Here is a 16,560-nt window from a genome sequence, read left to right on the forward strand (position 1 = left end):
TCTCAACATTCCATTCTTTCTGCCGCAGTGTTTGTCAATAAATTCAAACGTACAAAGGTTCGACTAAACATGGTGATTATCAAGACACACGATGGATAAAATGACTGCAGAGGAAAGTGTATTAGTAACAGGAAGAACAGCGTTGAACGGGACAGTATAACTTCATTGTAACTAAAAATTCTAATGAACTTTCAATAGGTAGACAAACATATACTTTAGGTGGATAACAGTTAAATATATAGTTAACATATACCTAACTTTAAGAACGCCTGGATTTATTTAGTGCTAATGGGTAATTAAACTCGTTGGCCTTAAACGACACAAGAGCAGTACAAAAATAGCTTTACTATATACTGCCACCCGTAACATTAGAGAAATATACTAATATAACAACGACAATGTCGCTAAACTATGTGGTGTTCCACTTAGTTCTCACCGTGGACGTGGTGGTAGTCTCTATAATTCTCTTACACCAAGCGGGAAGACAGCGCTCTCACTCTCTCTCTCTTTCTTGGGTTTGACCAGCGAATGGAAACATCCTGGAGGACTGGAGTAATCCGCAACACCCAATAAGAACACGTACTGGGGATTAACTAAATCGCTGTAATCAAAGAGTGAGGACCGACGGTACATGTATTGAGCCTCAAGTACTCGGTAGTAACCAACAGCAACACATAGTAAGGATCAAAAACTTACAGACAACCAGTGAGAAAACATATTGACATGCAAATATTCCTCAGCAACCAAGAAGAACTATGAGTGAGATTGAAGCGTCTCTTAACATCAGGAGAAGGATACAAGTAACCAGTAGGAGATCGGGATAAGTTTAGCGGCCTCGTGCATGCAGCCGATCGAAGAGGAGTTAGAAGCTTTGTATTCAAAAGCACTCTAGAGTTTATGAATTTTCAACCAACCAATGGGAACACAGTGCACATATACAATAAAACCTATCAGCCAATGGCAGCGTCCAATAACTGGAATGATTTCCAGCAGCCAAGAGGAAAATAATTTGAGATTAATGTATCACAGTTTTCAAAATAATAACATGGACGGCGTGCAGTGAAAATCTCCGACTACGGGTTTAACAGAGTAATTATTCAACGAGGCGGCGGCCATCAGTGTATTTACTCTACTGATTATTCCTTAATGTTCATTAGCTTGAGAAGGAACTCTGCTGGAAGCAACATAATGAAGAAACAGACGATTCAATTATGCAATAATGAAGCCGCCGCCAGTCTCCCTAACATCTCCTTGTATAGTCATATTCATGAGCAACTCCAGCATTCATTAAGATGCCAAGTGGCTTAATGATTTCAGTTCAACATCAAACGCCGGAGTCTTAATATTAATGCAGGAAAAGAATGTTCCGAGACCCTGGCCGGGTTCACCAAGTTTTACCGAGGCAGGGTTGAAGAGTCTTGATAATACTGCTTACATGAACCAAGGCAAGACACGTGGTAAGTTACTCAAAAAGTAGGATGCAATATTTATGAGAATATTATTTACTACACAGGATGAAAGATTCACGGTAATTTTACTTACATAAATAAAAACAAGAATTATGATAATATAAAAGTTACAAGCACAGAGACAAGATATATGATAACATTACTTACACGAACGGAGGCAAGACTTACGACAGTATTCCTTACAGAGCCGGAAGCAAGCTGTATATTGTTTATAGGAGCGGATGCAAGAATCGTATTAAAATTCCTACAGGAACATGCGAAAAATTCCTAATTAAGACCATAGCTGTAAGGTCGACAGTTAACCAGGTTCTAAATACAATTGTAAAATAAAACTTAAATAAATAAGACTGTCATGAAAATAAATACAGAATAAAAAGACTACAACTATAATTCACTCGACGAGACCACTGGCTATAGTCCAGACTACAGTGACGTGATGGCCATATTAACATAACACTCGGCTAATCCCGTTAACGATAACACTCAAGTATATAGCGGGTATATATCTGGGTCATAGCAACTCGGCTATAATCATAAAAGAGTGTATAACAAATGTCTATGGCCTATGAACGTGTCCATAGTAAAGCACATGATTATAAACACAGATCAGCTGGTGAAGTAGAGCTCTATAGAAAAGTAAATAGATCAGGTATCGATGAATATAACTCTATAAAACAAAAGATCAGCTGATGAAACACATGACTCCCTAACACGTCAACAGAGATCAGCTGATGAAACACATGACTCCATAAAACGTCAACAGAGATCAGCTGATGAAACACATGACTCCATAAAACGTCAACAGAGATCAGCTGATGAAACACATGACTCCATAAAACGTCAACAGAGATCAGCTGATGAAACACAGGACTCCATAACACGTCAACAGAGATCAGCTGATGAAACACATGACTCCATAACACGTCAACAGAGATCAGCTGATGAAACACATGACTTCATAACACGTCAACAGAGATCAGCTGATGAAACACATGACTCCATAAAACGTCAACAGAGATCAACTGATGAAACACATGACTCCATAAAACGTCAACAGAGATCAGATGACACATGACTCCATAAAAACAGAGACATCACTCCTAAAACGTCAACAAGATCAGCTGATGAAACACTGACTAACGTTCACTCGACGAGACCAGCTGATGGCATATAGTCCAGACGTACAGTGACGTGATGGCCATATTATGACTCCATAAAACACTCGGCTAATCCCGTTAACGATAACACTCAAGTATAAAAGCGGGTATATATCTGGGTCATAGCAACTCGGCTATAATCATAAAAGAGTGTATAACAAATGTCTATGACAGGCCTATGAACGTGTCCATAGTAAAGCACATGATTATAAACACAGATCAGCTGGTGAAGTAGAGCTCTATAGAAAAGTAAATAGATCAGGTATCGATGAATATAACTCTATAAAACAAAAGATCAGCTGATGAAACACATGACTCCCTAACACGTCAACAGAGATCAGCTGATGAAACACATGACTCCATAAAACGTCAACAGAGATCAGCTGATGAAACACATGACTCCATAAAACGTCAACAGAGATCAGCTGATGAAACACATGACTCCATAAAACGTCAACAGAGATCAGCTGATGAAACACAGGACTCCATAACACGTCAACAGAGATCAGCTGATGAAACACATGACTCCATAACACGTCAACAGAGATCAGCTGATGAAACACATGACTTCATAACACGTCAACAGAGATCAGCTGATGAAACACATGACTCCATAAAACGTCAACAGAGATCAACTGATGAAACACATGACTCCATAAAACGTCAACAGAGATCAGCTGATGAAACACATGACTCCATAAAACGTCAACAGAGATCAGCTGATGAAACATATGACTCCCTAACACGTCAACAAAGATCAGCTGATGCTTGAGTCTGCCTCTCTCGGGTACGTCATACCGTTAGCATAATGCGATGATAATATTTTCTCTCATACATATAATATTATTCTAATAGTATGTGATATAATTAGCTGTAATAATAATAATAAGAGACATTTGAGAGAGAGAGAGAGAGAGAGAGAGAGAGAGAGAGAGAGAGAATAACTGGGCTACTGGCGGCTATCAGACAATCCATGGACTTTGGTGGGGGGAGCTAATCGGTATTGTTATTTATACTGGAGAGGGAGAGGAGAGAGGAATTGGAAGGAGAGAAGAAGAGAAGGAAGGGGAAAAACGCAAAGAGAGTAGAAGGGAGAGAGAAGGACGAGAAGGTGAGAACATGAGTAGAGGGTAAGGAGAGGAAGGAGTGGGAGAATGAATGAGCAGGGAGGGAGAACAAAAGAGAGGAGAGGATTAGGGCAGGGTGAGAGCAAGAGTCCAAGAAAGAGTAAAAGGAGTAAAGAGGAGAGGGAGTAGGACTGAGAAGAGTAAGGAAGGGGGAAACATGAGAGGGGATAAAAATGAGGAGCAGAGGTGAGTAAAGGAAGAAGGAAGGAGTAAAAAGAGGTAAAAAAAGTAAATACGGGAAGGGAAAAAACGAAAAGAGAGTGGAAACTGCAACAAGAATAGTATGAGAAAGATTCAAGAAGACAGGAGGAAGAGGGAGAAGAGAGGACACTGGATGTGACAAGATAAGAGAGAGGGAGAGATAAAACAAGTGAGGAGGATCTAAGATGACAGGAAGAGGATCAAGTTGAGAACAAAAGTCCAAGAGGAGTTGGCTAAGAGGAAAGGGGAGGCGACAAGGCGGGTAACATAACTAAGAGGAAACGAACTAAGTACTAAGAAGCAACAAGAGGAAATGAATACATATCAGGAAGAAATCGGGAAGTACCGAGAGAAGAGGAGTAACATGAAACGAAATAGTACCAAGAGGAAAGAGGAAAGTGGATAGTGTTCATAAAGAGGGGCATAAAACTAAGAGATTCTGTGGTAAAGGAGGATGAAGGAAGGCAGTCCACTACATCCACATAAGAGCGATATGGGAGGATAGTAATCAATCTTGTCGAGGGGTAACGCGGGGTGCGATAAGTACCCACTAAATAAAAAAATAAGTAAGAACCCCTTAATTAAAATCCATTTTTTATATTCAATCGGGAGGGGATACTTCGGAGGTCTATACATATACATACATAAGCATTGGTTCATCCTTCTTCCTCTGCCGTTACTGACGTTAGTGTTATCCTTAAATGTGATTAAAAACAAATATAATATAATTGACGAAACGATTATGAAAACCAATTTCATATTTTTTAAGAGCAAAATATTAAAACAAAAGGTTTATATTGTATCATCTTTTAAGACCTTGGTAATCGAATAAGATGTAATAAAAAGTGTTTATATCTGTTTCATCGACTTCCACTTGTCTTATATTCGACTTTATTTCCAACTATTCTTTATTCCAGTGTTCATGCCTATTTTATCCCCCTTATCATTATTATCCATATTACGTTATACCCACCGATCTTTACCACCTACATCACATCCAATAGATTTTCGATTTTCACACCCTATCCCAATTATCACCTTCCGTACCGATATTCAACCCTTTTTAACATTCTGGTGCAAATCGTCCCTATTCCGATATACAAGATTGCAGTGTCAATAATATTCAAGTCACTAAAGCCATCCGATAACTCAAGGCCACAGCTAACTGACCCAGTTCTTAGTCCCACCACTGCTAGACTGACTCAGTTCTTTGTCCCACCACAGCTAGACTGACTCAGTTCTTTGTCCCACCACAGCTAGACTGACTCAGTTCTTTGTCCCACCACAGCTAGACTGACCCAGTTCTCAACCCCACCACAGCTAGACTGACCTAGTTCTTAGTCCCACCACAGCTAGACTGACCCAGTTTTTAGTTCCACCACAGCTAGACTGACCCAGTTCTTAGTTCCACCACAGCTAGACTGACCCAGTTCTTAGTCCCACCACAGCTAGACTGACCCAGTTCTTAGTCCCACCACAGCTAGACTGACCCAGTTCTTAGTCCCACCACAGCTAGACTGACCTCATTCCTGCCAGATAGACTTTATTTGACTCCCTACAGCTACAGGAGGATTAGTGGGATATTCTTTTACTACACCTACAGGAGATTTTTTTTTTGTACTCCTTCTTGTTACAGGGGATTTTCTCTCGACTTCCTATAGCTACGGCAGGATTTCCCGTGTCTCCCAACCAGCCGTAGGGGATTTTCGCTACAATATTTGTGTGGCGGAGGGATTTACCGCCACCTTTCCCTGGCCCCCGTGTGTGTGTGTGTGTGTGTGTGTGTGTGTGTGTGTGTGTACGTTTGATGAATAGTGAACATACATATACTGAGAAAGTAGAAGATGATAGCCGGAGTAATGTATTTTCTAACTGAGATGACTACTACTACTTCTACTACTACTACTACTATTTTTTTTTATTTTTTTTTCTACTACTACTACTACTACTATTACCATCACTACCACCATCAACACAACTACTATAACTCCAATAGGAACCTTTTTTTTTTCATCATTACTATCACCACAACTTACACCAAAAGCCCCAACACCACCTACCATCAGCGGGGTCAATTAATCTCCCCTATCACCCACCTCCTCCTTCTCCCCCGTCACCCCCTCTCCCTCCCTGCCCAAACCCACCAACCACTGCCACAACCCCCACCCCCACCGCCACCAACACAAAACCAAAACCAGTCTCACCAACCATTTCCCCCTTTCTTTTAACCATCACCATCAACCAAAATGCACCAACCAATTAACCAACCAAAGCCACCGCCCCACAAAGAAAACAAGAAAAGATAAAAAAAAAATAACAGAATAAACATGTCTAGTGCCTCCATTCTACCGAACATCAGCTACACCAACCACTATTACCAAACACACTTACAACCTCTATCAGTGTCAACCAAAACACACACACACAAAAAAACTACTATCCATCCACACACACACACACACTGGATCTTCAAACTACCTTCTTGCTAGCTACCCACCAATCAATGACACACACACACACACACACACACATCCTGGACACACAAGTGCAAGTACAATAGCTAGCCAAAAGATATGCTACAACACACCGTTACTTCCTGCAGCATATCACACAGTATTGATTACCACACCAACATGCAGTTGCCAAGCTTACTGCAGTGTCACGGTAACGGTGGTAGGTGGTGGTGGTAGGTAGTGTCTGGGGGTGGGAGGGTGATTGTGGTTGCATGTTAGGAGTGGGTGGGTTGGTTAGACGGGTGTGTGTGTGTGTGTGTGTGTTAGTCTGGTAGGTGTGGCGCCTAGTCCAGTAAGGCGGCGGTGATTGGCTACTGTTACCACCATTGCAATATTCATCAGCACACTTTTTTATAATATTTTAGAGGATATTGGCGGTATTTTCTGGCTATACTTTGGCCTTAAGACAACAGTCAACCGATGAATTGCGGGGATAGTGGTTGTTATGCGGTGGTGGTTGTTTTTGTTGTTGGTGGTAGTGGTTGTTGTTGTTGGTAGTGGTTGTTGTTGTTGGTGTTGACGATATGTAGTGGTGGTAGTGGTGGTGGTTGTTGTTGTTGACGATATGTAGTGGTGGTGGTGGTGGTGGTGGTTGTTGACAATTTGTAGTGGTGGAGGTGGTGGTTGTTGTTGATGGTGTGTAATGGTGGTGGTGGTTGTTTTTGTTGATGTGTAGTGGTGGTTGTTGTTGTTGATCATGTGTAGTGGTGGTGGTGGTTGTTGTTGTTGATGAGTAGTGGTGTTTATCGTTACGTGGTGTGTCTGTAATGGTTGTGGTCATGGTGGTGGTGATAGCAGGGGTAGTGGTGGTGTGGGTAGCATGGTAGGGGTGGTGGTGGTAGCTGGTGCAGAGGTGATGAAGTTAGTAGCAGGGGTAGTGGTAGTTGCGGTGGTAGTAGCAGGGATAGTAGTAGTGGTAGTTGTGGTGGTAGTAGCAGGGATAGTAGTAGTGGTAGTTGTGGTGGTAGTAGCAGGGATAGTAGTAGTGGTAGTAGTGGTGGTGGTCGTATTATCAGGGGGGTGGTGGCGGTGAGTGTGGTAATTAAAGTGTTGTATCAGGAACAGTTATGATGATCACACTAGCAACAGTAGTGATTGTGTTAACTGAAGTAATTGTTATGTGGTGACGGCGTTAATGATGGCAGTGTGATGGAGTGAATGTATGTAAACGAGTCTGAGAGGTGATATAGTGGAGCCGATAGTGGTTGTGGTGGCAGGGTGTGGTGGATGGAGGTGGCAGTGTACTGGTGGCGGTAAAGGGTCAGCGGCGTCTGTAAAGTGCCTCAAGCCAGCTGGATGGTTGGCTGGGTGGCTGGCTGGGGCGGGCACTATGCTGCAGCAGTGGAAGAACACTTGGCTCACCCTAGACTAAGCTAGCCCACTGTGATCGATCTGACATGGACACCGCTCTTCATGTGTACAACCAACCACTTTCTTCTCCCTCTTCTATCCCTTTCTCTATTCTTTACTACTTCGTCTTCCACCCCCCTTACACCCTACATCTGTTCTTTGTGTCTCTTCCCGCCTTTACTCCCCAAACCCTTATGGGCTGTCCACACCCACCATTCCCCCTGGCAGTGCCCCCCCCCCCTCCTCTCCCACTACCTTCCCTGGAGCGTGTCGAGGCCTTCAACCCTGGGGACACTAACAACACCACACCACCACCACACAACGCTTGGGGGTCTGGCCCACTGGTTCACTATGTCCACAGTCCTGCCAGTAATACAGTAGTAATAATAATATTAGCACCATATTGATTGTCCTAACAGTAATAGTAGTAGTGGTGGTGGTAGTAGTAGTACCATGTTGATCCGGCCACATCACCACTGCCAGGAGCACTACCATGTTGCCCTTGCACCACTACCACCACCACAGCACCGCTAAGCATCTGGGGCTCCTCGCTAGATTACTAGCACGTCGGGCCGTTTTCTCGGAGACTGTAAATTGCACTGCCCCCCTCCCCCCTCACCTACTCTTCCTTCATACTCTCCTTCCCTCACTCTACACAGCCAAGCTAGGAGTGAGCTTCTACATCTGTGGTCTGTTTGGTGGATTTTGTATCTGTCTGCCTCTTTCTGTCTGTATGTCTGTCTGCCAACCGCCTCCATACTCTACAGTAGGTCAGACTGCCATCTTCCCTGTCAAGAGCATCGACGGTTCTTCAACTCCTCATTACTCTAAAATGGTGATGTCACAGTAATTTGAGGTCGTGTCTCCTGGGTGTTGACACCTTGAGGTCGTGTCCCCGGGTTGTTGGCACCTCGAGGTCGTGTCCCCGGGTCGTTGGCACCTTGAGGTCGTGTCGCCGGGGTGTTGGCACATTGAGGTCGTGTCGCCGGGGTGTTGGCAATTTGAGGTCGTGTCCCTGGGGGTGTTGGCACCTTGAGGTCGTGTCCCCGGGGAATTGGCATCATGTGGTCGTATCCCCAAGGTGTTGGCACCTTGAGGTCGTGTCCCCGGAATATTGGCACCATGTGGTCGTATCCCCAGGGTGTTGGCACTTTGAGGTTGTGTTCCCCGGGGCCTCACCATCATGAAGTCGTGTCTGTCAGAGTCTTGTCACCATGAAGTCGTGCCCTTGGCTCACGATAAGTCATGCTCCTGCCCCCTTCACCTTCCCCATGCCCTCCCTCACCCCCACCAGGAGCTGCCCCCGGCTAATTGGGAGCGTTGGGACATGTCGCTTGCATTTCACGCCGCCTAGCGAACTAAGGAGTGTGAGGAACGTGCGCAGCCTGCGGGGGTTGTGGTCGCTATATTTTAGGCCTTCGGGTGGTCACAATATGATCATAAAAATTGGGGAGAGAGAGAGAGAGAGAGAGAGAGAGAGAGGACAAAGGCATGAAAAGTGGATGTGGGGGTAAGACTCACTAACACAGTCACATGACCATAAATTGGAGTAAGAAGGGGGGGGTAGGAAATGAAGTAGAGGAGGAAACGAGATAGAAAGAGGGAAATAGATGATATATGGAGAGGGGAGCAGAAGATAGAAGGAGAATGGCAGACAGGAGAGAGTGGGACAACAGAAAAGAGGGGAACAACAGACAGAAAAGGGAAACAACAGACAAGAAAGGGGGAACAAGAAAATATGATAAAGGCCCATAGATAAAGGATAAGGACAGGCATAACATAGAACGATGAGGGGAGGAAGATGAAAGAGAAGAGGAGAAACTAGGATAATGGGGAGGAAAAAGAGAGAGAGGTGAATAATAAGAAAAGAGAATACAGCACAGGAGAAGAAGAAGAAGGAGATGGTTAGGTTAGGTTAGGTTAGGTTAGGTTTGGTAAGATTAGATTAGGTTAGGTTAGGTTATGAGAAGTAGCAGGTGAAGGAAGCGTATCTTTGTGTGTGTAGGGGTAGAGAGAAAAATTTTCCTTGGCCATAACTGGACAGAATCATATATGGTCATAATTGCAGGTAGACATAATCACTTGGGTCATAATTGCAGGTAGACACAATAACTTTGGCCATAATTACAGTTAGAAACAATAACTTTGGCCATAATTACAGTTAGAAACAATAACTTTGGTCATAATTACAGGTAGACATAATCACTTTGGTCATAATTACAGTTAGAAACAATAACTTTGGTCATAATTACAGGTAGACATAATCACTTTGGTCATAATTACAGGTAAACATAATCACTTTGGTCATAATTACAGGTAAACATAATCACTTTGGTCATAATTACATGCAGAGAGAATCGCATATGGCCAGAATGAGGGAACTGTGGTATTTGTGTGTAGAGAAGTTGGGGTCAACACAGTTATTAATTAATTAAATTTGTTTTATACACGAGTTAATTCTGACAAATTTATAAAGGTAAAAAATAAATCCACCAGAAAATGTTTAGACGAAATGTACCGTACCATGTGGATTAAAGGTCCAGTGGGCCCCAAGTCCTAATAGACCCCAACATAATCAAACCCCTAACATCAAGACTAGAGCCCATTTAGAGTGGGTTCCATTAGAACTGGGGGCCCATCAGGACTAAAATCCGTGAGGGCTGGGACTCATTAATGTACCACTAAATTCTAATGGTTTAGTGAGGTTAGGTTGGGACCCACTAAGACTAGGCACTATAGGAACTGACCAATCACCTCCTCCGTGGCGAGAATTTCAACAACAAAACCAAGATGTTGGTATAACATCATTGACCACATAATGTTGTATTCATGTCACCGACGTATCGAGAAAGGTGATTGATCATTGTTAATGATATAAATATCGCAGTTTATCGTCGTTGATATTAAAAAGTGTTAGTTTATCACTGTTAATAGTAAAAACTGATTGGCGTTAGCGTAGACTCGTGTAGTGGGGGAGGGGAGGGGGGAGAGTGCGTGACATGGCAGGACAACAGGTTAGTGCCCCGGGCTGCGCATGACTACCGCGTGTCGGTCATAAATATGGTATGACAACTCTGTCAGGGTCGACCTGTCTCCACCCCTCCCGCATTGACAGACAGACAAACAGAGAGACAGAGTGAGTAATGCCTTCTAGCAGTAAGTAAGGACAAGATTGACTGATAGATCAATAGAGTGGTTGAGATCACACCTGGTCACTGTCTGGGCGCGTCGCTTCGGCCCTAACACGCCACGCCACACCACGCTACTTCTCGCTACTTACACGCCTCTTAATGCTAAATAAATTATTACTTTATGCTTATTTACGCGATACTTAATGGTTACTTACGTGCCTCTCGATGTTACTTGCATTCCTCTTCCTACAACTTACACACCTTCTCTGATTCCTCTATCCTTCTTTCCCTGATTTCTCTTCATCCTCTCTTCTTCCCTTATTCCTCCTTCCTACTTAATCCTAACCTCTGGGGCTCATCCTCTTCATTCTTTCTATTCACCTCCTCATTTTTACTTCATGGTCCTTATCTCACTCTTTTCTCCTCAACTCTTCACCCTTTTTCCTCACCTCCTCGTCCATCTTGTCTACCTCCTTACGTCCTTGCCCTTCTTCCTCACCATTTCACCCTTCCTCATCACCTCTCCTCATCCTTCCTCATCACCTCTCCTCATCCTCACCTCGCCTCCGCTCCCCTTACTCACACTCCTCCTTGCCGTCTATTAACACACTAGTTGTCCATCGCAGTATCCCCCCCTAAGGAGAGGTTACAGTGACCACAAATCGTCCATAATAACCCATCTGGATAAGGTGCGCCGACCCTCACTGACACTTTACATATCGGTCAGGACATTTAACCTGTGTCGACCCCACTACAAAAAACGTGGAAAAGTCAATTTGGTGAGTAATCGCTGCTCTCTTCCCGTGAAACACACCAATTGATTTGTTTACGTGGCATCACGCAAGAGGAAAAGCGTTCTGGTTGGTTGATTACCGCATGACGTCACGGTGGTGGATTATCGTTCTGGTTGGTTGATAATACTGGATGTCGTCATGGCCAAGGAAAAATGTAATGATTGGTTATTAAATAATGACGTCACGCCTGTGGAAAAACGTTCTAACTGGTTAATAAGGCAGAATGAATATTTTTATTGGTTATTACTGATTGACGTTACAGTCGATGAAAAAAAAAATCCTGGTTTGTTGATTCATATAACGTTAGAGTCGAGGGACACCGTCCCTACTGGTGGTAGTCATAGATGATGGCGCCACAGCCAATGAAGAATATGCAGAGTGGACGATACAACAACACGTTAAAACAGAGAGAAAAATGCTCTGAATGATTCATACTGCACGGCAGCCGAGAAGCCTGCTAGTTGGTTACTCTTGCACGACCTGAGCGCTGCGTGTCGAGCTGAATAAAACATTCTGATTGGTGGAGACAGAAGAGGGTCAACATGGCGCCTGTGCACAGTTTCTTTATAGTTACCTCTTGGATTTGAATTTTTCTCACTGTCAGGTCGTCGTCGGAGGCGGAGGTGACATAACTTGAACCCTCTTGTGAAGTGTTACTGCAGGAGAAAGTTTACAAGAAGCAGTGAAATAATAGGTTACTAACTGAGGCTACAATATTCTCGTGGAAATCGACCAATCAAATCGATGACATAAAGAGCTCAAGGAAATCTGCCAATGAAAAGCAAAGGCAGAGCTCGTGGGAGGTAACCAATCAAGAGCGATGACATAATGAACTCATGGGAATCGACCAATCAAAAGCGATTATCGGCCACATATCCTTTCACCTTATCCAGTCCTGATTAATTATGCATCACTTGTGACAGCAGTGTGGCATATAGTTATTGACAGATACGCTTCATTGACACGGTGCTTCACTAACACGGGGCTTCACTGACACGGGGCTTCACTGACACGGGGCTTCACTGACACGGGGCTTCACTGACACGGGGCTTCACTGACACGGGGCTTCACTGACACGGGGCTTCACTGACACGGGGCTTCACCCGGGGCTTCACTGGCACGGGGCTTCCTGACACGGGGCTTCATTGACACGGGGTCACACAGGGCTTCACTGGCACGGGGCTTCACTGCACGGGGCTTCACTGACGGGGCTTCACTGACACAGGCTTCACCTACAGGGGCTTTTTAGTCAGTCGTCAAGCTCCTGTACCTTTACTGATGTTCCGGATGGTTGTTTTTACGACGTGAGGGACATTTTTATTTTATTATCCTTCTTAACTGACGCCAGCCCTCCCCAGGTCCGTAGACGCCAGTCCTCCCCAGGTCCGTAGATTCCAGCCCTCCCCAGGTCCATAGACGCCAGCCTCCCCAGCCAGCCCTGCCCTCCCAGGTCCGATTCCAGAGGTTCCCAGCAGCCTCCCAGGTCCATAGTTTAGCCCTCCCCCCCTAGAAACTCACTCCAACCTCCACTAACTCCACTCCTCTGCCCCCCTCCCCACCCTCCACCCCGCTCTCTTAAAAGCTAGGGCAAGGGAAGGAGGAGGGGGTGGTTCAGCTGGTGTCCGAGAGAGCAAGATGGACGATAAAGCCGCCACACTGCCTTGTTCACCCCCACTAACTCAGCCCGCTGAAATTAGCAACACATACTTTTTCTTTATCCCCCGCCCAGTCCTGCAAGTTGAAGGGCGATCAAGGGATAGAAGCCGTCTATCCGTCAGTCCGTCATCCCCCCCCACCCCCCCCCGCCACCGAATAAGTTTTTTCCCAGAGATGACTCAATGGATGGCTTTGAAACTTTGCTCCGGTGATCTGCACTTCTCTGGAAAATAATGCGGATCTTTTGGTCTTTTGGTCAAATTTAAATCGGGTAAAAAACTAAATAAAAATATGGCCTGAAATAAATAACGTCTTGAAGCAATTTCAATTAATATTTCGCGGGGAGTGAGCATGTAATACTTGCTGCTGGTTACACCTCTCTGGCTGAGGAGGTTATGACGTCATGTGTCCTGACTCGGCTTCGACTTAAGCATCGCGTCTTGCTTCTTCCTGCACCGACGACGAGACACCACCTGTTCTGTGTGTCTGTGTGTGTGTGTGTGTGTGTGTGTGTGTGTGTGTGTGTGTGTTTTATGGAGGTGTTTTACGCTTCTGCCTTGATGAACTTATCATCCTAACTGTCTTCACCGTAACGAAAACGGCATTTACATAAAACTCGACAAAAATACATAACTCTGTACAATAGGTTTAATTAAAGGGATACACTATCTCGTACATACAGTATATGGCTCGGCACAAACATCACATCCGGTTAATATTTATAAGCTGCCAACATCGACTTATATATTGAGTCTTATATAGGGAGAAAAATAAAACAAATAAAAATAATTTATTATATAGCGTCGAAAAATTAAATTTTCGTGTATTTTAACCGATAAAATTATCCACAATATTAGTTGTTCAAAGTGAGTAGGACTTTGAAGTAAAAGGATAATACTAAAAAGAACACCCAAAAAACAACTTTGAAAACCTTATCTAACCTTTCCTAACTTGTAAAAATGTTAAAAACATCATCACGTACTAAAACGGAAAACATGAATAAGGTAAGTTTTTACAGACTTAGTATTTTTAAAGGTTACAAAACGTTAGGTAAGGTTTTCAAGAGTATATTTTTTTTTATGTTTTACCCCACATTTTCCCTCGACTTCAAAGCCCTGCCCACTTTGAACAAGTAATATTGTTGATAATTTTATCAATTGAAATACTAAAAGAGAAAAAAAATCCGACGGGGAAACAATAAAATAAATTATGTTTAGTTTCTTTTCTCTTTCTCCTTCTATATAAGACTCAGGTAGGTGTTGGCAGCTTCTAAATATTTACCTCACATCGTATAAAATTATAGACTAGACCGACTTTGTAACCTTTCACTTCACGTACTAACTACACCTTTTCCGTAAATAAACCTAAACTTCAATATATAACTTGCCTAACAATACGCTTCAGTCATTATGTGAACAATACAAAACAAAATAAGTGTACGAAGTTTACCTCAACCCCTCCCCCCTCCTACAACAAAAATATCCTACTCTATCCAAGATCAAACGAAATCATCTTGTCATACACTATATCATAAACACCAAGACACGTACTGTATACCTTCCAGACAGCCTCACATCTCCATCTGATGCACCAAACGTCACATTCAATACCAAGACACCCCTCTGGTTACCTCCCCAGCGACTACATAACTTCCATCCGGAGTCCTCGCGCCCGACTCCCCCATCAACTCGCTTGTCTGTATAAATACGCCCCTGCGGAACCAACTTCGGTAAAGTATACAAACTCCCCCCTCGCTACCTCTGACGCGCCTCTCGCTCCATTAAGCTCCCCGTCTTGTGGCTCTTCTTTGTTGTGTCTGCTCAAACGGCACCAAAAACTTACCTCGTGTTAATATTTACCCTCCTCTTCTTTTTCTTCCTCCTCCTTCTCCTCTCCCTTTTCCTCCCCCTCTTCTCCTCCTCCTTTTCCCTTTCTTTCACATTTTCCTTAAATCTTTCAAAAGTTCTCTCCTTTACGTCAGTGTTGGACGTGGGAACTAAACGACAATTACCCTTCTTTCTATACAGTTCCCTCTAATGTATTCAAAAGAGGTATTGTGCTCTATACATGATCATTCGAACACGTACGAAACACTCCGACACAACAAACTTATTAACTGATACAAAATACCTCCTACGTATAGTGTTCTAATGACTGTATCCCTTTACATGAACGTCGAGGGAATATAAACTAAATAACAACTACCTTCACTTTAACAGACTTTAGTAACAAACAGCAAGCAATATTCACGACACTTACACAACAAGACATATTTATGATCTCTCTCTCTCTCTCTCTCTCTCTCTCTCTCTCAATGCCAGGATACGAGCAGGATACGAGTGAGGTAAGGTGCACAATACGGGTATCAGTAAGAATAAGAGAGAGAGAGAGAGAAACGTGGTGGAATCTGCAGGTGGAGTTAGAGAGATCCTGGTCCTCTACTGTAATACGTATTGACCTTCACTACACACACTAGTTATATAAGCCCGTTTGACCTGTGTACATCCACTAGGTTCTAAAGTGTTCAATTTACATGACACTGAACATTTACAATTCTCGACTCATGCAGTTGTTCTACGTTTACAGTACTCGATTTACACGATCCTCCCTCATTTACAATACTGTATTTATACAGTTCTTTCAGATTTACAGCACTCGACATCCACTTCTCCCGGATTTACTGATTTACACGACCTTCTCTCATTTACAGTACTTGATTTACACATTTCGCTCATGTTTACAATACTAAATTTACAAGACGTTGCCACACTGACAGTAATGACTTCACACGTTCCTCCTACACTTATAAAACTTGACTTGGTAAGTTCTCCCACATATAATGCAGCCCACTTACACGGTCCTCCACTTACAATATTCTCCAGCTAAGAGGCAGTGGAGAGAGAAGCTGGTACACCGCTGGGTCTAAGCTCGTACTTTATTGCTTAATGCCGTTGAAACAATTAACTCGGCAGTCTCCAGCGGTGTAAATTATACGTGATATGTTCCAGGGACGGTGAAGGCCGCTCAAGAGCCCCGACGGGTGTTGTAAGAGGGGTTTTCCAGGGTCATGTTTAGTGTGTGCTTCAAGATGTGTCCCTGAAACATGTGTTGTGTATGTGTGCTGTGTTGTGTTGTGTATGTGTGCTGTGTTGCGTTGCGTTG

The 16,560-nt window shown here is 43.6% G+C and overlaps 1 protein-coding gene across 1 annotated transcript; it reads left to right on the top strand.

The window, feature by feature from the left end:
- Positions 1-2,632: 2,632 nt before the first annotated feature.
- LOC121875392 (uncharacterized protein PFB0460c-like) lies at positions 2,633-3,398 on the top strand. The gene is made up of 2 exons (XM_042379945.1): positions 2,633-2,650; positions 2,961-3,398. The coding sequence occupies exons 1-2, from the start codon at positions 2,633-2,635 to the stop codon at positions 3,396-3,398; spliced, it is 456 nt and encodes a 151-aa protein (XP_042235879.1).
- Positions 3,399-16,560: the final 13,162 nt, after the last annotated feature.

The sequence above is a fragment of the Homarus americanus genome, unplaced genomic scaffold, assembly GCF_018991925.1.
Source record: "Homarus americanus isolate GMGI-L3 unplaced genomic scaffold, GMGI_Hamer_2.0 scaffold58116, whole genome shotgun sequence".
NCBI lineage: Eukaryota > Metazoa > Arthropoda > Malacostraca > Decapoda > Nephropidae > Homarus > Homarus americanus.